Source organism: Mesoplodon bidens, assembly GCF_964165515.1.
Source record: "Mesoplodon bidens genome assembly, chromosome: 12".
Classification (NCBI taxonomy): Eukaryota; Metazoa; Chordata; class Mammalia; order Artiodactyla; family Ziphiidae; genus Mesoplodon; species Mesoplodon bidens.
Genome location: NC_138168.1, coordinates 24,281,691 through 24,303,534, shown reverse-complemented (window position 1 = coordinate 24,303,534; position 21,844 = coordinate 24,281,691). Strand labels below are relative to the sequence as shown.

Below are 21,844 nucleotides of genomic sequence, written 5' to 3'. Positions count from 1 at the left end.
TTAAAAATATTTATTGCAACAAGTTAAGCATTACCAAAGTGTATGAAGTAAAAAGTGGTGATCTCCACCCACCCCATCCTTCTAATTGTAATTGTTCTCTAGAAACAAAAATCTTTATATCCATCATACCTTGTTATACACATTCACACAGACCTGCAAGCTTCATGAGCCAGGGGTCAATCTGTGTCTATATTGACATACAATATTGTGAACCTAGTGCATAACACAGAGCTTAGTACACAGAAGGTGCTCAACTGAATGAATAAATGTCACACTCTACATTGTTCTCTAGGTGGTTTTAAAAAAAAATTAAGAATATAACCTGGATCTCTTTCCATGTAAGGACATTGGTAGCTACTTCATTCTTTTCAATGGCTCCAGAATAATCCATGCTATGGATGCACACTATAATTTATTTACCCAGTCCCCTATTACTTGATGTTTAGCTTATATACATTTTTACAAACAACACACACACACACACACATATATATGTATGTTACAAACAATGCTTCAGTAAGCATTATAGTCTAATTATTTTGTAAATAAAGTCATATCAATCTATCCTCTCACTCCCTTGGGGAGAATTAAGTCACCTGGCCACACCTGGCTGCCCCAGAGGCTGGAAGTGGTATTTCTAGCTGGACGGCAAGTACCAGGTTACAAGGCATTCATGGTGGAAGGATGGAAGAACAGACTTGGGGGAGCAGGGCTTAATAAATATGACGATTATTTATTTATTAAAAAAAAATCTCTCATTTCACTAACAGTGAATGTGTCAATTTCTCCACAACCACAGTGGAGATGATATCCCAAATCAGATAATATCAATGTTTGTCATTGTTGCTGTTATTTTTGCTTGGAGCAAGGGTTCATGTAAGGTGAATAGCTGGCTATTTTGTTGTAAAGGAAAGTTGGGATTCAAATGAGGAAGATCTTTAGTGGCAAATAGGACATTTGAATATTTTTAAGCCATGAGAACCCAGAGAAAGAGTTTGAGAAATTTTAAAAATATATTGCAAAATGTTTGAGCTAGAAGAGATCTTAAAAAATTATCTCTTTCAATGCACTTCTTTTATAGATGAGGAAATCGAAACTCTGAGAAGTTAACTGATTTACCCAAGCCCACGCTACCCATTAGTAGCTGATCTGGGATTAGAATCAAGGTTGTTTTGGGTCTCAGCCTATCATTCTTCGGTTTTATTCAGTAAATACTGATATTTATTGAGCATCAAATCCTGTGTTTGGTACTAAAGAGGATTCAGATAAGTAAGGACACATATTTATTGAGAATTTTTTGAGAATTTTCTTGTGCCAGATGTTTCACATACATTTCAATCTAGTCCAGTGCATCTATCGTACCAAGTGAATCAATCTATCTATTAGTTTCTTGTTTTCTGTTTTAAAGTATTATTAGGGATTCCCTATGTTTCAGTAATAGTAGTAATTCTTGGCATCAAGCCTGGAATAAGAAGTTCCGCAGGTCAGGAGGAAAATTATACCATTGTTTCTCTCAACAAGATGTCAACTGGAGAGCATAGCTGATACCAACAAGATGTCAACTGGAGAGCATAGCTGATAGCTTTTTTCTCAGGCCTGCTCAGGGCATCTCTGTCTAAGTTCCTGTCTAGGTCCTTAATGTGTGCCATCCTGAGAAATGCCAGAATTGAGAGAAGGCCAGCTGAAGCTGGGAGAATGGCAGAGATGTAGCTGGGGAGATATGTGGGACAGGTCATGGAAGGCTTTGTTGATCTAGTTAAGGATTTGGTTCTAAGTGTATTGGGGAGCTAATGAAGGGTTTTAAGCAGATCTTATCTGCAATTAAAATCCAAACACACACACACACACACACACACACACACACACGCCGCACGCGCGTACATGTGCGGCTTTGAATGGATTAGAAAAGCTGCAAGGATGGATGAATCAGGAGGCTCTATCATTAGTCCAGGTGGTAAGTGATGGTAGCTTATCCCCGGGGTGCAACACAGAGAGAAGTGGAGATATATTAGGCAGACAAAACTGACAGGACTTGGTTAATTGATACGGCCTTGAGGGAGAAGGTACTGTCCTGAATGACTCCCTGGTTTTCAGCTAATGCTGCTGGATGCAAGTGGGTGATGTTCACTGAGATGGGAACTCTGGAGCTGGATGATGAAGGGGACCATGTTGTGCTCAGGTTTTTGAAATGTTGATTTGGAGTGCCTAAAGCCCACAGAAAGGTGTCGTGTGGGTGGGTTAGGCAAAGGAATTAGAGGTCAAAGAAGAACTAGAGATTTCAATTTGGGAGGTCTGGTCATCTGGTAGATGACATTGCCTAGGTAGAGGCTCTTCTTCCCCCTCCCCCTCCCTCTCCTTCTCATTCTTCTTTTTTTAAAGGGAAGTTGATCCCCAGGAAAGTCTTAAAAAAAAGTGTTGGATGGTTCAGATCTGTTGTTTTCATTCCTTCATCTATAGGATTACTCAGTTTTTATTATATTTTTGTATTAAACATTTTGGTTATTTGGTTTCATTTATAACATTATCTACAACCTTCGAATTATGAACTAAAATCCCTATTGCTGAATGAGCTGAATACAACAGCAGGTCCATGTATGACAGGAAGAAATTTTAGGTAGTAGAGTGCCCAGATCTTTACTAAACCGACTGGCTAGTCTTTTGGTCAAAATATTTCAAAAATTTCATATCTTGATCCAGGTACTAATGAAAATAATCTGGCATACGAAGTGCTTAAGCACTTAGAGCAGTATTCATCTAACTTTTTGTTTAGGGAACCAGTGAGCTCTTGTTTTTTTAATGAAAAGGACACTATTCCTGTTTTTCATTACAGCTGCATTGAACAAAATTAGTATCCATACGGCGTCTGAAATGCAAATGCCTTTGTCTTGTCTTTCTTGTACCTAGTATACGGTTACAAAAGAAGTGTCACTACAGTTAAGATTTAATTGCCAAGATTTTCGAAAAGAAACAGATATGCTCCTCACAGTTGCTCTAACCACGCAGCTCTGTGCTGCTGCAAGTTGCTCAAACTGCCGTGAGGAAGCCCTTAACTGTTGAAAAGGCCAGGGACTGAAACGGAGTATTGCACAACTCTTCACCACCCAGCGGTTTTGCTTCCAAATCTGGCTTTCGTAGCATCCCAAGGCGGGAGCCGCTCCTCGCTCCACTGGAGCCAGTCGGTTCCCCCTCAAAAGCAGCCGGGGTTTCCTCGTTCGAGCTCCGGGCGCCCCTCCCTCCGCCCAAGGTTCCCGTGGAAGGGAATCCACGCGGGCGCGGGGCCCCGGAGTTCCCACTGTCCGGCCAGGGAGTCCCAGTTTCCCAGGAGGGACTCCCGCACTCGAGTCCCGCCGGCCAGGTGGACCAAAGGTCCGCGGGCTCCGCGCCGCTCCCCTCCCCCGCCGCCCCATTGTCTGCCTCGCCCCGCCCCGGGGGACACGTGCGCCTGCAGCTTCCCGAGCTAGGATAGCGCGGGGCGGCGGCGGCGTGGACACCGCCTGGAACGGCTACGCGGCCGCGGCGCCCGGGGCGGGGGCCGGGCGCACACGGACCGGTGGGTACCCTCCGCGGAGCTCCGCTCGCGTTCCGCGCCCCCCGCCCCGTTCCCCGCCGGCCCGGGACGGGGCGGGGGGTGGGGCGAGCGGCAGCTCGGTGGGGGGGGCGTGCGCGTGGTGCCGCGGTGGGGGTGGGGTGGGGCGGGGTGGGGAGATGCCTGTCTCCTGACAAAGGAGAACGAGTGGGACACGCTGAGCCGGCCCGCCCCGCCCCGCTCGGAGGGACGCGGGAGGGGGAGTGCCGGGAGGGGAAGGGGCGGGCCTTTCATTCACTCTCGGCCCCTCCGCCGCCGCCGGAGCGGAAGGGCGGGGTCTCGCGCCCTCCCGTGTGGTGAGGAGCGAGGGAGGTGGCGGGCGTGGGGGCGGAGCCCGCGGGCGCGCGTCCCGAGGCGTAAGCTACGTCGTCACGTCAGCGCGGGAGAGAGAAAGAGAGGAGCCGAGTCGGTCGGGACTGGGGGGACTGGGCCGAGAGAGCGAGGGAGGGAGCGAGCGTGCGAGCGTGCAAGCGAGGAGGGGAAGGGCGGCCACTCGTGCCAGAGCGGCCGCGGACGACAGTGCGAGCGGTGGGGGAAAGGAGCAGGGAGGGGAAGAAGAAAGGCCTAGAGAAGAGGCGGACGGACGCTGGTGGTGGTGGGAGAAGGAGAAGGAGGAGCTGGAGGTGGGCAGGGGCTGAAGGAGTGAGTGAGAGAAGCGGACGCGCGAGGGAGGGGAGGGAAGGGAAGGGGGGGTCACGCGGAGGCGCGCGCGCGCACTGGGAGCGCGCTCGGAGGCGAGTGGAACTGGATCGGGTTTGCTGCCAGCGGCGTGAGCTTCGGCCGCCATTTTACAACAGCTCCACTCGCGCCGGACCCAGGGAGCAGCGAGCACGCGTTGCCCGCAACCGGATCTCCTCGGACAGGATTCCTCCGCCGCAGCCCGACGGGGAGGTAACGACCGCCGGGACCCGGGTCTGGGAGGGGAGCTCCGTGACATTGTGGAGTGAGCTGGGGGAGGGCGGTGCGGGGAGAAACCGGCTTTTCTGGAAAATGGATTCCAAGGAAGAGAGGAGCACGTTGACTGGGGCTGCTTGGGAGTAGGCCGCGGCCCGCGCCGCCACTTCCTTCTCCCGTCCATGTGCTGCTGCCATTCGGGCTTTGTCTGCGGCGCTCCAGGGAGGAGGCGCCCCCGTGGCCCGCGCGGACCACGAGCGGCGGCGGAGTTGGTGCTGTCGTGGCCGTCGCCGCGGCGCGGGAGTGGGCGGAGAGGAGCCGGTCCTGTCCCGCAGCCGCGCGGCGGGGTTGGGTGGTGCTCGGGGTCCGGCGAGCGTTGGGCAGTTCGCGGAACGCCCTCGCGCCGCCGGCTTGTCGGCCCCGGCCCGGGGGTGGCACCGCCGGCCCCCGCGCCGCAGTCGCTGCCGGGACCGGCGAGGGGTGGGGGACTTGCACCGCGCGCCGCGGCGCACGTCTCGGCGGGGCGGGCGAGCGGCCGGGGGTCGCCGGCGCCCGGGGCAGAGAGAGCCATGTGTCACGGCCGAGACGGCGGCGCTGGGGGGCGGGGAGAGCCTGTGGCCTGGCGCCGCCGCGGCCTCGGTGTCGAGGGGCGAGGTTGTGCTGCTGCTGCTGCTTGCTGGGGGCTCCGGCCGCGGCTTGGGGTTGCTGTTGGGAGCCGGTGACGGTGGTCTTGGCCTGGGACTCGGTGGGTTTTCGTGGAAGGAAGTTGTAGGACATTGGAAGGCGCAGAGCACGTGTTTCTGCTGGGCTCCTGGGGGCCGCAGCGGTGAGGCTGCCGCTCTGGGTGCGGAGTCGGGGGCGGTCTTTGGGGTGTGCGGGTGAAGGGTGGAGAAATTGGGTGGTGGGAAGGTAGCTTGTGTGAGCGCTTTGTTCTTCGCAGGCTGTTGTTACCGATCTTTAAGCGGCAGGCGGGAAAAGCGCGCACTTCGGGGGTTTACCTTTGAGAGGGAAAAGCCCAGCTTTGCTTGCTCCACACACACCTCGTTCGCCGTACGGGCACAGCTGCATGTGGCACGCTGGCTCGTCCTCGTGCTGGTTGGGCTCCATTTGTAATGTGGTTTTTCCTAGGGAGTGTTAGCAGGTGAGTCAGGGGTGGTGCTAAGGAAAAACGTAGTGGATCCGTCCTTCTGTGCCCCGAGCTCCGAATGTGGCTTGTCAGGCGACAGTGACTTTCAAGTAAGGCCTCTTTAAAGGGAGGTGCAGGCTGGCTGGTGTAGAAATTGGTAGAGAAAGTAAAGATTGGGGCTCTCATATTGTCCTCTACCCTTTCTGAAGATCCTAGTTTAATTTTGCTTATTGCGTTTGAACAGATCTCTGGAAACATGGCTACAGAACATGTTAATGGAAATGGTACTGAAGAGCCCATGGATACTACTTCTGCAGTTATCCATTCAGAAAATTTTCAGACATTGCTTGATGCTGGTTTACCACAGAAAGTTGCTGAAAAACTAGATGAAATTTACGTTGCAGGTAAGAACTAACACTTGCAAAATTATATCATGAAATTTTTCTATTGGATTTCTGGCTTTGAGCTAAAATAGCAACTTTTTGTGGTTTCCAATTAGTGTGGGACCTGGAGTTTTGCCTTGTTGTGCTAGTTGTGAACTAGAGGTTAAGGTGTATAGAGGGAGGGAAGAGAAAGGGTTAGGAGGTAAAGGCTGGCTGGCCAGATGGATAAGTATACGATGGTAGCAACAGCTGCTAAATATTGGAAGCAGGCCATGTGACTTTTTGGGGGTATTTTTATAGTAGGATTCTTGTTAAATAACTTGGTAACTGTAGACTTGTAGTCTGTCTCCGTGTGGCTCTTGCTTTTTCTAGTGGTATTTGAAATTGAGTAGAGGTTCATTTGTAATGCTCGGTACTTCGTTGGTTGGTTTTAGAATTTGTGAGCCTATATATTTGCTGTAGAAATAGGGTTCAGAATTGTCTGATTTAGACACAGAACAAGATAAAAAAAAGTGGTTGAGAGGCCTTATTTAGTTCATAATGCCGTTCAGAATGGCCAAGGTATGTGTGTTTTTCATTATATAGACGATAAGGGGGCATGGAAGAGTTCTTAGTTGGCACCTGTATTGGCAAACATGGTCTTTTTTTAAAAAAAAAAAAAACCTTCTAAAAATATTAAAAGTTGACAATTAATTAAGTTTTTTCTTCTCCAGGGCTGGTTGCACATAGCGATTTAGATGAAAGAGCTATCGAAGCTTTAAAAGAATTCAATGAAGACGGCGCATTGGCAGTTCTTCAGCAGTTTAAAGACAGTGATCTCTCTCATGTTCAGGTAACGTTAACCTAGTGTCAGTGTAAAAAGAATAAAAAACCTGAGTAGTTTTGATAGTTCAAGTTTTATATATTTAGGTACGTTTAAGATAATTATTGTTAAATACGATTGGAAAATTCGTTTGCAGAACAAAAGTGCCTTTTTATGTGGAGTCATGAAGACTTATAGGCAGAGAGAAAAACAGGGGACCAAAGTAGCAGATTCTAGCAAAGGACCAGATGAGGCAAAGATTAAGGTATGTCTTTAAAAACTTTCTTTTTTACTCCATTCAGTTTTAAAGTTGTTTTTTTTTTTTCCTATTTTCTAGCTTTGGTAAATATTCCTTGGGTGTGAAATGGGTTGGTGTGTTTTGTTTTTCGTGTTTTTTTGTTTGTTTTTTGTGGGTTTTTTTGATGTTGCGAGTTAATGACCATGAGATAATTTGTTAATCTTTTGTAATTACTGTTTTTCTTGCCTTTAACAATTTGTTTCTAAAACAGTTCTGAAGTTTTTCTTCTTAGCCAGCTACTGTTTCTTAAATCTGTGTTACTGGTATTCTAAATAAAAGATTTAAAGAAATACAGCCACCATATTTTTTTAGAAACCTGCAAGTCCAGATTAACTGACAGTGGAACCAAAATGGGAGGGGATCAGCTCACCCCATACTGGTGGAGTGTGTACATTCAGCAGCTGACTGCTTTTCTTAGGATTCTCAAGCCCCCAAATTAAATGGGTTTAGTATTTTAACACTGCCTTCTTCTTCTTCCATTAGTATGGGTTTTTAAGGCCAATTTGTTCAATTCTGAAAGCAGCTTTTAAGGATAAAATGGATTACTGTGGAAATGTAAATGAGGAAACTGAGGCTGAGGGTAGGTTTCCTTTGCGCTCCCCCCATCCCCAAAGTCAGAAGAGTAAATGGCCTCAAAGTCAACTAGGTTTTGATCTTGGTGTTTTTTAGTTGTGTAGAGTTTTTAGTTCATAGCAAATATGACGGTGATCATACTAGTTTTAATCTGGTACTCTTAATATAGTGTGCCACTGCTCTTGAACCAAGGGTTATGGTTTAAGAAAATAAGTTATTAGGAACAATATAGGTGTCAGGTGTGTTTTAATGTTGTGCGGAGAGAGAAGCTTGGAATATGGAGTTAGACGTTAATGCCATCTATAAATTTGAGCCTTTTGCAGTTGTAGCTGTGGGTGAATTGCGTTTGAGCTATAAGTTTAGTTTTTCCAAAGAAATGGAATATAGTTGTTACTCATTGTAATTAATCAGCTGCAATTAAGTCTATACTGAGACAGTTATTAAAATTTTATGAAAAATTGAAAATTTCGTTTGTGAGATTCAGTTCTATCTTTGGAAGGGAGTGGCTTAAAGCTTTAGTGTGACTTAAATTGTGGCAAGAAGGCAGACTTTTTTTCTTTTAACATCTTTATTGTAGTTTCTGCTGTATAAAAAAATGAATCAGCTATATGCAAACATATATCCCCTTCCTCTTGCATCTCCTTCCCACCCTCCTAATCCCACCCTTCTAGGTGGTTGCAAAGCACCGATTTTTACATTTGGTAGTGTGTATATGTCCATGCCACTCTCTCACTTTGTCCCAGCTTACCCTTCCCCCTCCCCGTGTCCTCAAGTCCATTCTCTACGTCGAAGACAGACATTTTTATAGGATATTTTTCAGAGGGAATAAGTTTTTCCTTTTTGTTTTTAGCGAGTGACATAAAAGGTATTATTTGGGTCACTTAAAGATTAAAGTGAAAGAAGCGCAGGGATTACATATGGGAAAAAGGGAAGAAGAGCCATTTAATGGTTTAGTTTATGTGATAGTAATAGATATGAGTTTATTTTTGTTACTAACCCAGTGTTGCACTGTTAAGCAAATATATTTGGAGATAATAGAAAAAGACTACTTAAAACATGTAGCACTTTCTGGGCTTTTTTGTTAAGACAGTTTAGGAATAAAGGAGTTGTTATCAATTACAGTATTTTTTCATAAATATTTAATGTTCTTTGAGTAGAAAATATTTAAAATCTGTCTAGGCATTTTCATTTTCAAAGACTAAAGTGACCCCCAAATCACTTAATAGCATTTTGATAAGTTTTGTCCTGTGCCTAGTGTTTCTTTTTATTTCAGAATTTATCATCTGATTATTCGGTTGCTTTTATTATTCAGAAAACCAGTTTTGTGCTTTGTGGGTGAGATGGTAGAAAAGGAATAATTCTTGTTTTTTCCTTAGGCTAACAGTGGACTACTTCTTTCTAGTCTTTTTGCTTATAATAAAAGATGAAGAGAAATTTTGCTCTGAGTAAATATGAGTTGTGTAAATTTTAACAGTTCACTTTTAGGGAGGTAGTATGTAGAGGTTATGTCACATCGTTGCAGCTTCTTAAAGTTTTCAAAATCATTTTGGCTCTCATTTTTTCTGAGTGATCCATGCTGTCCTGTTGAAGCATGGTACTTGAATGTCAGATGAATAAGAGGTCATTTTTCCTGCAACTCCTAAGTTTCTGGTCTTAATTGGAGGAGTGTAATTTCTATAAAGGTTGGTGAAACTCCCAGAATGGTGGTAGGTACCTAGAAGTGTGGGTTACAGGGAAATTTATTGGGTAAGAAAGCTAGATTTGGGAGAGAGAAGTTAACCATCTCCTTCTTCAGGAGAGAATTATTTTCAGCCTAATGAGGTGCAGTCATTTTTTAGAAGGGCCGAATAGGTACACGTTGCCTTGAAAAGTTGTTGACGGATCAATATTTTGTGTTGTTCACTAAGCACTGCTCAGTAATTAATTGGAGACCAGAAAATAATTTGACCAGGATCCTGAAATTTTCATTATAAATTAGGGCATATTATAAATTACAAGCATACATTAAAAGGGGAATTCTGAAACACAACAGAAATCTGTAAGTAGGGAATGTTGCTAAGATACATGGAAAGATTTGAACAAGATTGATTTTAAACTGCTCAATGTATGGGTGTGGTCTCTTGAATGAAATGTATTAATGACATTTGAACTTTTTAAGGCACTCTTGGAAAGAACAGGATACACACTCGATGTGACCACTGGACAGAGGAAGTATGGGGGACCGCCTCCAGATTCCGTTTATTCAGGTCAGCAGCCTTCTGTTGGCACTGAGGTAAAGAGACTAAAAACTTGTACCCTTTGTAGTAAATGTACAGGTGTCTGGTTCCCTAAAGAAACTCTCCATGGTTTTTACTTCATATTTAATTTACAGATATTTGTAGGGAAGATCCCAAGAGATCTGTTTGAGGATGAACTTGTTCCGTTGTTTGAAAAAGCTGGACCTATATGGGATCTTCGTCTAATGATGGATCCACTAACTGGTCTCAATAGAGGTTATGCGTTTGTCACTTTTTGTACAAAAGAAGCAGCTCAGGAGGCTGTTAAACTGGTGAGTTTTTCTTTCTTTTCAGTTTTCACAGTCTCTGTTTTCATTTAAAGCCAGGACTTTTCTTAATTGTGTTAACCAAAGGTTTTTGAAGTGCTGATTAGGCAGTGTCACATTTTCTGTGTACACATTGTAGCAGTATTTTATGCACGTATAGTTGAACTGACTCAGGATGTATAAGGTATAGTGTGGTGGAGTTGAAGTTACTGGTGCTTTGAATTTGGCTTAGTGATTTTTTTTTTTAAGGAATGTTAAAAGGTTTAAGAAAGTAACTGTAGTAGATAGGGCTCTTAAAGGGCCATATCTGGCTGTCCCTTTTTCGAAAATGTTTCACAAAGACATTGTGATGATAACTTTCTAGTTAATGAAATAAAGGATTTTATGTTGATTGGCAATGTCTGATTTAAAAGTACTAGATGTCAGGTGAGGACCTAGTTATTTTCCCAATTTAAAGAATTTTAATGTTTCAAACTATGGCTTATATAATTCTCCTTCAAATTAGTTTTATTCTGTGACAAGTAGTTGCTGTGTTTTGTAGTAGAAGATGTAAGTTAATTTCAATCCAAGAAATACATCAAAAAGTACAGCTGGGGAGGAACTTTTGTAAATGGTTCACTATAGCAGATGTTTGTTAGTTTTGCGTTATCTGACTTACATGTTTTATGGGTAATTCTAAGCAAACTTGAACTCCTTAGAGTGATTTCATCCTGAATTTTATTTTTCCTTCCCTCACCATCATATATATCACATTTTAAGGCAAACCTTAAGGAGAAAAAGAAAACAAATACACTTACTTGGTTTTGCTTTTTGTATTGCTTGGATCTCTCCATTGGTGTGTGTAATTGAACATTGTAAAGGTTAACATTAGAAAAGTATGCTACTTGGGAAGAATAAAGAATTCAGGAGTTGAGATATTTCTATTTAAACCATGGCTGATTTTCTTCTCTTTCAAAGAGTGCTTTCTATTTCAGAAGGGAGAGTATGTATAGCTCTAGGGGTCCATTCAATGGTAACCTTTGAAGTGTCATGTTTTTAGCTTAAACAGCTCAGGTAAAACTGAGGACTTTTTATTAGAGTTCTGGAAAGATACTTTAGGAGTCATCCAGTTGAATCTATAAAAGAATAGAACATTTTGCCAGGTAGTAATAAAGTAGCAGTAAGTTTTAGTGTGGAAATACATAATGATTGAGAAGGCAATGAGACTATCTTACTACAAAAAGCTAGTACAGAATTTAATGATGTCAGATCCAGTTTATTTACTAGGTATTACATAAAGCTTTAGTTTTGCTCAATAGGTGTGATTATTTAGTGTTACAAGTAATGATTTGTGTATTTATTAATATTTTTAAAAGGAATCATTAGACAAACATTTGTAGACTACTTAATTTTTGTTGCCAAAATACACTAATTATGGTAGGTCCTCTCTAGAATTTATTTCTAGATGATGTTCAGAATCCTTATAGTAAAGAAACAGCATTAGAAGAAGATGTTATATAATCCAGTCCTAACATCACTATTTTGAGTGCCAATAAGTACACATGAAATATGTCTCAGTTTGGGCAATTGCCTTGGATTAACATATCATGTAGTCCAAAGTTGCATTGCTGTAGGCTTAGAGTAGTCTTATTAACGTAGTTAAGTTTTTCAACTGTAACGCAGAAATTTCCAGGTAGCCAAACAGCCATTTTGATTGGTCTGTGAGCTAGCTCTTGTCCTAAATCTTTTTTTTTTTTTTTTTCTTTTTGCGGTATGTGGGCCTCTCACTGCTGTGGCCTCTCCCGTTGCGGAGCACAGGCTCCGGACGCGCAGGCCCAGCGGCCATGGCTCACGGGCCCAGCCGCTCCGCGGCATATGGGATCCTCCCAGACCGGGGCACGAACCCGTATCCCCTGCATCGGCAGGCGGACTCTCAACCACTGCGCCACCAGGGAGGCCCTGTCCTAAATCTTTTAACATTTTTTTCTGGGTTTGTGATTTGAGTCCTTATCTGGGGGCATAATTATTTTTTACTATCTGATGAATAGGAGGCTCTGTGCTTTATTGTCTTTTTAAGGGTATTCTTAGCACTGGGATGAATTGGACGTATTGTCATTGCTTTTTTAAAAAGGATGCTTTACCATAGCTAGGACTATGGCGATAGTAGAATTGGGAGATTTGCCTTAATGCAACAGTAGAAGAAAGGACTAGGCTTTTGAGGAATGAAACATTCTAGAGAAATAAAAAACTGAAGTTGATTTGGATGTTTTTTGCTACCTTGTTTTGATTCCTGGAAATGAGTACCCCTCCTAAATGTATTTTTTTAAGGAAGCGTATTTTGAAAACTATTTCTACTCGTATCATGTCACAAGTCTACTTGAATTACAGCTTTATCTAAGGTGAATTTTTATATAAGGTAGTTGAACTGTTGTTCTAGTTGCACATAATCAGATGTTGAGAAAATGCCTTTTTTACGTTATTTATAGATGAGACAAGATTGAAGCACCATCTCTTTTTGCTTTCCTGTACTTTGTGTCTTGAGAAATACCTTCGATTGAGATAGTTTATATATTCAGCCTTATTTTTTGATGTTGTTCAACAACGACCCCCCCCCAATAAAGACTGTAGATTTTAAGTTTGCATCTGAATTACTTGTCAAATGGGTTGATGTTAACAGCTGAAGAAGAGGCATGAAGTTAGAGGCAACTGCAAACTTCTTAATGACCCTATTTTCAGCTAACATCTGCCTTGTATTTGGGGGAATAAGAAAATTCATCCCTATATGATGACAATGTAGCTAAGGAAGCAAGATTTAAATTTGTGAAAAGGTGAATAATAGCTACCACTTGTGCTTGTTGAGGCACAGGAGCTGTGCTAGGTGCTACATTATTACCTTTAAAGATCACTTCAACCCATTCTTCAAGGTAAGTGAAATATCTTCCTTTTGCAGTAGAATAAATAGTCTGGGTGGCTTGCACAGAGCCATACTGGTTTAGTTTGATACCAGGTTTGTTTAGCATGTCCTTATCGTTAATTAGACATAACAGTTTAAGCCAGCAGTATAAGTTATGTTGCCAGGTAGCCTGATTCTTCAAATTATTCAGTGGTTTAGGTAGTGTTAAAAGGAATTCAGAGTGTAAGTCGTCTCTACTGCCAAATTTATTTTTGGCATCTAACCAACTTGTACCATCTTCCTGCTACCATCCTAGCCTGAGGTACCATTTGAAGAATCCTTCCAGCTAGTCTCACTGCTTTCCATTGCTCCTTTACAGTCTTACCTTTTAGCTGTGTAGATTAGATCACAACAGTCCCATGCTGAGAACTCTAATAATGGCTTCCAAACAAGGTTCTATCTGATCAAGTTTTTGCTTACCTCTCTCTTCCTATTCTTCTTTATTACCCTTCCATCCACACTTTGCCTTTTTTGTCCTCCACAAAAGCTATGAGCATTTCCATCTCAAGGCTGCCTTCTGTTCTTTCTCCCACTTCTCCCAGTTAGCACAGCTGCTGTCTTCTTATCAATCAGGTTTTCTTAGAAGGCCTTTCTAAGAAAGGCTTACCACCCAGTTGCCCCATGACAGTATACTGAACATGATAAAAAAAAAAAAAAGAATGCTTAGATGTACTTAAAATTATTTTTTGACTTTGAAAGATTATTTGCTTCTCTCTTCCCATCAGAAAATTTGCTCTTTTTTTCTGTATCCTCAACATTTAGAACGGTGCCATTATAGAGTAGGTACTAGATAAATAACCTGACTGGCTGACCAGGCAAGTGTGTATATGTATTTGTGTGGTGTGCTGCTGGAATTGGAGCCCAGGGCCACTGGCTTGTGCAGTGCCCATTATGGTTCCTATACATAGGAAGTGTCCTACTGAAAATACCTTTGTTACAAAGACTGGAATACTGACCTCTATTTGCACATTAAGGGTTATGACTTTAATAGCCACTGATAGTTTATTCACCACAGCGGTTGTATACACCAGTGTACAACCATTTTGATGAATGCAGCTGGCAAGACAGGTGGACAGAATATTTTAGTAACAATTAGCAAGTGTTTAGTGTGTTTAACATGAAAACTTTTACTATGGGCGTACAAGGTAGTTTGATCCAGTTCTTGACTTTGGTGTTTCTAGGACTTGAGAGGCTAACTACAATGAAAGTGGAAGCAGGTGGTTCACAGGGTAAAGGAGGGATGAAGGGATCGATTGCTTTGGGTTGAGGTTGTTAGAGAAGGCTTTGTGATAAAAAGGTGTGAGCAGGGCAGTGAAGGAAATAGATGAATAGTTGAAGCACTGTTTTGTGGGAAGGGAGATAAAACTTGTGTAAAGTCAGTGCTAGAAGGCAGTAGGCATGACTGCTGGCCTGAGTTGCATGGTGCTATTAAAGTTTTGAGCCTTTGTATGGGTTGCATGATGTAAATAACGGTATAGGTTCTATTTTTTTAAATCAATGATATGAATGAGGGCATAGTTGGACTGCTTGGGACGTTTGGTGACTTGAATCTATATGTAGTGGTTAATGCCATTGATGACAAAATAAGGATCTGAAAAGATTCTGAAAGCCTGGGACAGTAGTTTACACCAGCAGGATGGAATTGAGTGGGGCTGAGAGTCAAGTCCTGTACATGACTAATCCACGAGTAAGCTGTAGTGTGTCAGTGGTGTGGTCTGATTGCCAAATAAGCCAAGATAATCATGGACTACATGTTGCAGAGGCCTGGTGTTTAGAAGTGTAAGAATAGTCTCCAGCTTACTTTAGACTCCTCAGTCTCAGTCTGCCTCTATAGGATTGTGTTATGGATGTCACTGTTTGGTGACACTTGGAGGCAGTTCCCAATTTCAGAGAAGTAATGATTAGCCAAGCATAGAGGGGGATTGAGTCCTCAGCATTGTGTGCAGGTATATGAAGTGCTGTCATTTGGAGGAGGAAATAGATTTATTGTAGAATTTTTAGGGAAGTAGGTTTGGCTCAAGGTAAAGAAGACTTAAATGGACGGGCTTGGGAGGTAGCGACTTTGCTGCTGTAAGGGTTAGGACTGACCAGCCACTTCTGGATCAGTTTTCTAAGTCTGAGATTGCTGAATTTCTGGGGATTTGGTAACTGATTGGCTATAAGGGAAGGAAAGAGTGAATTGATATTTTGAACGTAGATGATGGGAATGTTCCAAACTGTACAACTCATTTTGGCGTTCCGAAATACTGAAACTGCATTGGCTAATGTTCAAAGTTCATCTTTATTTTATTTGGTTACCTCTATCTGGAAGCTGGATTTCTAAAATTTGTTAACCTCAGTGCCCACTTTTCTAGAGTTTGGAAAAGATTACGTTTTCTTTTTTATTTTGATACTGTGGTACCGTTCTGATTACTAACCCTTGAGAGTAAGGGTTTATCAGCATTAAATTAGGATCTCTATTAAGGATTAGAACAGTTGTTTTGGTAATGTTTTTCTACCATCCAAGTCACTGTTACTTACCTGCTAACACCTGCTAGGATGCAAAATTCATTTTCGAATTTAAGGTGATAGATTGGTCTTAAAAATGCTAGAGTGAGAAAAGTTAAACAACTCAAATATACTTATAAAAGTGCATGCTTAATCTGTAGATGGGGCATTTCTTAAAGAAATGTTTATTTCTAGGCACTTTTGCTTTATTTGGACAGTATGCTATGTGCAGAGGGTCACCTGTGCTCCTTTAATGACTTCTTTTCATTGGAGAGCCAGTTTACTCTCTATGGGTCAGCTATAATTGTTCCAATTTTTTAAATTTAAAAAATGTGGATGAAAAGTTAGTTTTCTTTATAAATCCTACTAAATATTCATGTCTTCATATTGTTCAGAGACTACAGTCATTTAAATACCTTCTACCTACCCCGCCTTGATCTAACCATAGTGAGGATAGGTTAGAAAGGAAGAAACTTTTCTTTTGTAGGTAATAATAGAAACAGTCATTACTATTTTGAGGCAGCATTGTTAAGTAAATAGCCTCTGCTCTTAGAATATTTGGAAGGAAATACAGTAAAGGGAAAATGATACCAAATTGTCATCTTCAAAATAACTCCTCTTTCTCCCTTTTTAAAACTTTGTATTTCTGTCCATTCTTTTTCTGATTTTAATTATTTTTGTCAACTTCTGGAGTTACAGACTAAATGACCAGATTGAAAGCCATTGATTTGTCACTAAGGCTGGCTACTTGATCCTTAGATATAAAAATCTAGGGAATGTACATGTCTTACAGCAGTTTATTGTGTTCTGAAGTTAACTTATTTGTGTAATAGGGTATTGTAGTCTACTTGTCCACAATCCCATGCAATGGTGGATTTAGCCATAGGTCTAATATCTGCCCGTAACCACATATTTCTATTTTTAAGAGGTGTTTGGTCTAAATAGAATATAAATGGTATGGGAAAACGAAGTCCAGGGCAGGATTTCTTAACCTCAGCACTATTAATGTTTTAGACTACATAACTTTTTATTATGCTGGACTATTTTGTGAATTGTAGGATGTTTAATAACATCTCTGGCCTCTTACCTACCCACTAAATACCAAGAGCAAACCCCACCTCTAGTTGACCAAAATGTGTGTGTGTCGGGGGGGGGGCAGCAAATCACTCCTGTTGAGAACTGCTGATCTGTGTTAACATAGAAGGGTGTTTTTGTTGACCTTTATAGGATTTAGGGATTGCAGAATATTTGGTTGAACTCAAATCTACAGGTATGCAGAGGAGTTTGGATGGTGAAGTTTCAGGGAAAGCATTATAGTCAGAGGTTGAGCAGTATGAAAACTGTTTGAGAACTGATGTAAATAGCCGAGATTATAGTATCGTGAAGAAAGGGAGAAGTGGTAGGGATTTTAGGATGGACTTAATGACATCCAAGGGTTTGAACTTTGTTTTGCTGATGGGGAGTCATTGTGGGATTCTTTTTCAATAGGCAAAGTTGTGATTTAAAAAAAAATGTCTCCAGCATAAGTGTAAAGCATAGAGATAATCCTGGGATCATGATGACCAGAGACTCGGATAAGCGTGAACGGAGTCAGTGGGGTTAAAAAGTACAAAACTGTTCTGAACTGAAGGAAGGACGTTTGAACTTCATGTTTAATTTTGAATATATGGAGATGGAGAAAAAGGGAGAGGGAGGCATCAGTTTTCTGACTTGTCTGTATTTTCTTCACTTCTACCTGATATACCTGTTACGCAAGAATGGGAATAACAGGGATAGGAACTTTCTGGGTTTTGCCTCTGCGGTATTGTTCCGTTTTATGGAATATGGTTACTTGAAGATGGTTTACTTTTTACTGTAGTTTTATAGTAGTTTACCATAATCTACTTGTCTTTCTCCAACTTTATTGTAGGCTTGATGAAAATGAAATGGGGGGAAAAGTTGGGTCGGATTCAGAATAACAAGGTTTCCCTTTAGATTTAAGTATTTGAAACCAAAAATCCCTTATTGTAACTTTTTACAAGTGATTGGGGAGATGGAAAAATAAGATTTAAGCGCTGATTAATAGAAAGGCAGAAAGCTTGCTGGCACTGGAATCTGTTTCCCTTGCATGAGAATAACTAGTCGGAAGGATGAATTTAAGTAGAAAATAAGGTATTGTGGAATCAGTAATTTGGAATTTAAGCTGCTTACAGACTAGATTCTTACCAAATTTGCTAAATTTCAAGGACTTGACAATTTTTTGCTTTAATTCATAAACTTGGTTAGTGTGTTTTGTCAGTACAATCTTCCTGTCTCAGATTATAATTTTTTAAAGGATAAAAATACTTGATAAACCTAAGTGATGAAGTTTTAATTTGTTAAAAAATTTTGCTTTTGTGTATGGGATTTGCATATCTTTCTATAATGAGCACCTATAGTAGGATATTTTAAGTATTTTTAAAACATGGTGCACTTTTCCGCCTTTCAGTATAATAATCATGAAATTCGTTCTGGAAAACACATTGGTGTCTGCATCTCCGTTGCCAACAACAGGCTTTTTGTGGGCTCTATTCCTAAGAGTAAAACCAAGGAACAGATTCTTGAAGAATTTAGCAAAGTAACAGGTAAGTTGGGTTTACTTGGAAGGAGGTTCAACTTCTAATACTTAAGGTAATTGCATGCTTTGTGTGCCAAGCACTGTTTTAAGCACTGCATTTATGGACTTGTATTCTCACTATAGCCATATAAGATGAGTAACTCCATTTTTCAGATAAGGAAATAGAAGGTTTTGGGAAATAACTTGCTGAATGTTACGTAGTTAGTAAGGAATACGGCTGGGATTTGAACTGAGTCTGCAGAATCGTTGTGCTTCCCCTGTTTTGGAAAATTGTATTTCTTTGTGTGTTTCTATGCATTTTGAGGTGCTAGTTGACATTCGTAGTAAAAATGTTTGATAAGTAATGACTTGATTTTCCAAATTATAGGAACGGTAAGTACTCTTGCTATAAGCAGAGATTATACTTTGTCAGTATGGTGCAATTTCTTTGAATTGTAAAGCATTTTTTTAAAGTTCCCAAGTGACAGGCTTTTGTCATTTGGAAACTAGAAAAAATAGTTTTGTCTGCCTAGAATATTTAGCAAATTATCAGCCTGTTACCTGTTCCCAGGAACATTTGAAATTCTTATACAATACTAAGATAGTCTCTGTTTCATTTGAAATAAACATTGATGTCTGAGGCCAGAAAAGTGCCATTAAAAAATTAGTTTTTACTTTCATGGGGTGAAAAATTTCTAACCATGATTTATACTTCTGATTTATACTTCTGGTTTTCCTAAAACAGCTTTGTAAAGATTTCATACCTCTCTGTCATCTAATTAATGGAAGCAGAGAAAAATTTCTAACCATGTCTGACTTATACTACTGGTTTTCCTAACACAGCTTTGTAAAGATTTCATACCTCTCTGTCATCTGATAAATGGAAGCAGAATAGTTCTCAGGTCAAAGTAAAAAGAATACATTTTCTTTTCATGGGGATTTTTGCATTAAGAACACTTGGAAAGTGTGGATTAGGTGAATTATCTGGACCAGTGTTTTGAGAGTCCCCGGTAAAGATAAGAGATTATTTTTCATTCTGATATTCAAGTATAATATTAGAAAAATAAATCTTTTGATCTGCTTATTTTTGCTTATTTTATCTAATTTCTCTGGAATTGTTGCTTACTTTCAGAGGGTCTTACAGACGTCATTTTGTATCACCAACCAGACGACAAGAAAAAAAACAGAGGCTTTTGCTTTCTTGAATACGAAGATCACAAAACAGCTGCCCAGGCAAGACGTAGGTTAATGAGTGGTAAAGTCAAGGTCTGGGGAAATGTTGGAACTGTTGAATGGGCTGATCCTATAGAAGATCCCGATCCTGAAGTTATGGCAAAGGTAATGACAGTTGAGTTACAATTTTTTTTGTGGTGTTGCTGGGAGCAGGGATAGGCTTTAGAGAGCAGAGGGAAACTTGTGTGTGCTTTTTCCTTAAACCATATTTTTGAAAGTGAGAGAACTGTTCTGTGTTAAAGGCCACACACCAGAAATAAATAACAAGTGCATGGAGGGTGAATATAGGAATTTATTCATGGACCCTCAGCCACAGTTGTGTAGCCATCATACTCTCATGATAAAGTAGGTAGCCTACATGCAGTGGAGATGATTCACTTTCATTTTTGTGTGGATTCGAAGAGCAGTTTGAGTTTTTGAGAGTGGCGCCATTAGATTACATGGGTTTTGTGTTAAAAGTCCTACTCCTAAAAATAGCGAACTGTACTGGCCTCAGCAGAGCTGCTGCAGTTAAAAGGTTTAGCTATTATTAGGTAGCGTGCTTCAGCAGTCAGTTGAGACATCTATGAAAACAAACATCTCTTGAGTCAACACTTTACCAGTGCAGTTTGCAGTTAAGTTATTCTAGCCTTTTAAAGAATCCTCCTTGATGACGATAGGCTAGGAAATACAACTAGTTTACTAAAATCGAGAGGAGTGTGAAGTGTCAGAACAGTGAATATTAAAGGGTAAATGTTCTTGAGGACAGAAAATACTTAGGATTCATTCTTTTTTTGGCTTATTAAGCTCTCATTGGTTAGCCCTTTAGATTAAGAAATTCAGATGCTACTTCAGGTATTCTAGGAGGAAGTGATAATGTTTCTTAGCCAAAAGGTTAAATTTGTAGTCGTACTTGAGGAGCTTTCAGGATTGAAGACTTTATGTTACCAGTGTTTTGAACATTGTCTCCTCTCTTTAGGGTTTCAAAAGCAGGTCCTAATTAGTTTTGACTCCCTGTGTTAAGTTCAACAGCTATTTCAGATGGCATGGTGTTCACGTTATTAGGAAATAACCACGTCCATTTTAATTGTAAAATAATAACTAATGAAAAGTACTGTGCGTAGCATGTTTTGTTTTTTGAGCAACAAGTACAGCAGTTTCCTGTACGCACACCTGCCCACATAGCTGTGCAGCCTCCTGCTCGATCAGTGTCCTCACCAAAGTGGTACATTTGTCATAATCAGTGAATCTAAATTGACACATTATTATAACTCAGTGTTTACGTTAGGATTCCCTTTTGGTGTTCTGCATCCTATGGGTTTTACAAATGTATGTTGTATCCACCATTGTAGTATCATACAGAATATTTTCATTGCCTTAAGAATCCTCTGTGATTGCCTTTTCCTCCCTCGTCCCCTCATCCTTGGCAACCATTGCTCTTTTTACTGTCTCCGTAGTTTTGTCTTTTCCCAAATGTCACGTAGTTGGAATCGTATAGTATGTAGCCATTTAAGACAGCTGCTTTTACATTTAAGGTTCCTCCATGTCTTTTCACGGCTTGATAGCTCATTTCTTGTTTAGTGTTAAGTAATATTCCGTTGTCTGAATTTATTATAGTTTATCCAGTCACCTACTGAAGGACAGCTGGGTTGCTTCCAAGTTTTGGCAATTATGAATTAAGGTGCTATAAGCATCCATATACAGGGTTTTGTGTGGATGCGTTTTCACCTCTTTTGGGTAAATACCAAGGAGTGTGACTGGTGAATCATATGGTATAAAAGTATGTTTAGTTTTGTAAGAAGCTGCCAAATTACACCGTTCTGCATTCTAATGCAGTGAATATGTTGTGTTCAGTATTCTCAACAGCATCCGATGGTGTTAGTGTCTTAGATTTTGGTCGGTCACTGTAACAGGCTTGTAATGGTATCTCACTGTTGTAATTTGCAATTCCCTAATGACATATGATAATTGAGCATCTCTACCTATGCTTTTTCACCATCTGTATACCTTTGGTGAAAATGTTCAGATTTTTTGCCCATTAGATCCAGCAGCATGCTCCTTGGTATTTACCCAAATGAGTTGAAATTTTAGTCTGTATTTTATATTTCTGGTACTCTTCTAATGGGTTGTGACTAAAGTTAAATCTGCAGGGTTGGGATGGTGACATCTTGGAAACTGAATCCTTTGGAAATACAAAGGAAGTTTCTGTTTCTTTCTTAAATTTCAGGTAAAAGTGCTGTTCGTACGCAACCTGGCCAATACTGTAACAGAAGAGATTTTAGAAAAGGCATTTAGTCAGTTTGGGAAACTGGAACGAGTGAAGAAATTAAAAGATTATGCTTTCATTCATTTTGATGAGCGAGATGGTGCTGTCAAGGTAAATAACTGGGGGAATTATCATAGGCATCTAACTTAGACTAATGATTTTTAGTCA

General features: G+C 41.0%; 1 protein-coding gene across 10 annotated transcripts in view; it reads left to right on the top strand.

Moving 5' to 3' along the window:
• Positions 1-3,441: 3,441 nt before the first annotated feature.
• SYNCRIP (synaptotagmin binding cytoplasmic RNA interacting protein) overlaps positions 3,442-21,844 on the top strand; it is a 28,716-nt gene continuing 10,313 nt past the window's right edge. For 2 of the 10 annotated variants that reach the window (XM_081250524.1, XM_081250523.1), the window contains exons 1-9: positions 4,292-4,477; positions 5,851-6,010; positions 6,703-6,821; positions 6,949-7,056; positions 9,821-9,934; positions 10,034-10,210; positions 18,091-18,226; positions 19,331-19,536; positions 21,638-21,787. In XM_081250524.1, coding sequence (XP_081106650.1) covers positions 5,863-6,010; positions 6,703-6,821; positions 6,949-7,056; positions 9,821-9,934; positions 10,034-10,210; positions 18,091-18,226; positions 19,331-19,536; positions 21,638-21,787 — 1,158 coding nt within the window. In that variant the 5' untranslated portion in view covers positions 4,292-4,477; positions 5,851-5,862. Of the gene's footprint in view, positions 3,551-3,988; positions 4,210-4,286; positions 4,478-5,850; positions 6,011-6,702; positions 6,822-6,948; positions 7,057-9,820; positions 10,211-18,090; positions 18,227-19,330; positions 19,537-21,637; positions 21,788-21,844 lie in introns of those variants that run through there. The other 8 variants (XM_081250522.1, XM_081250521.1, XM_081250517.1 and 5 more) reach the window with 7 other exon arrangements.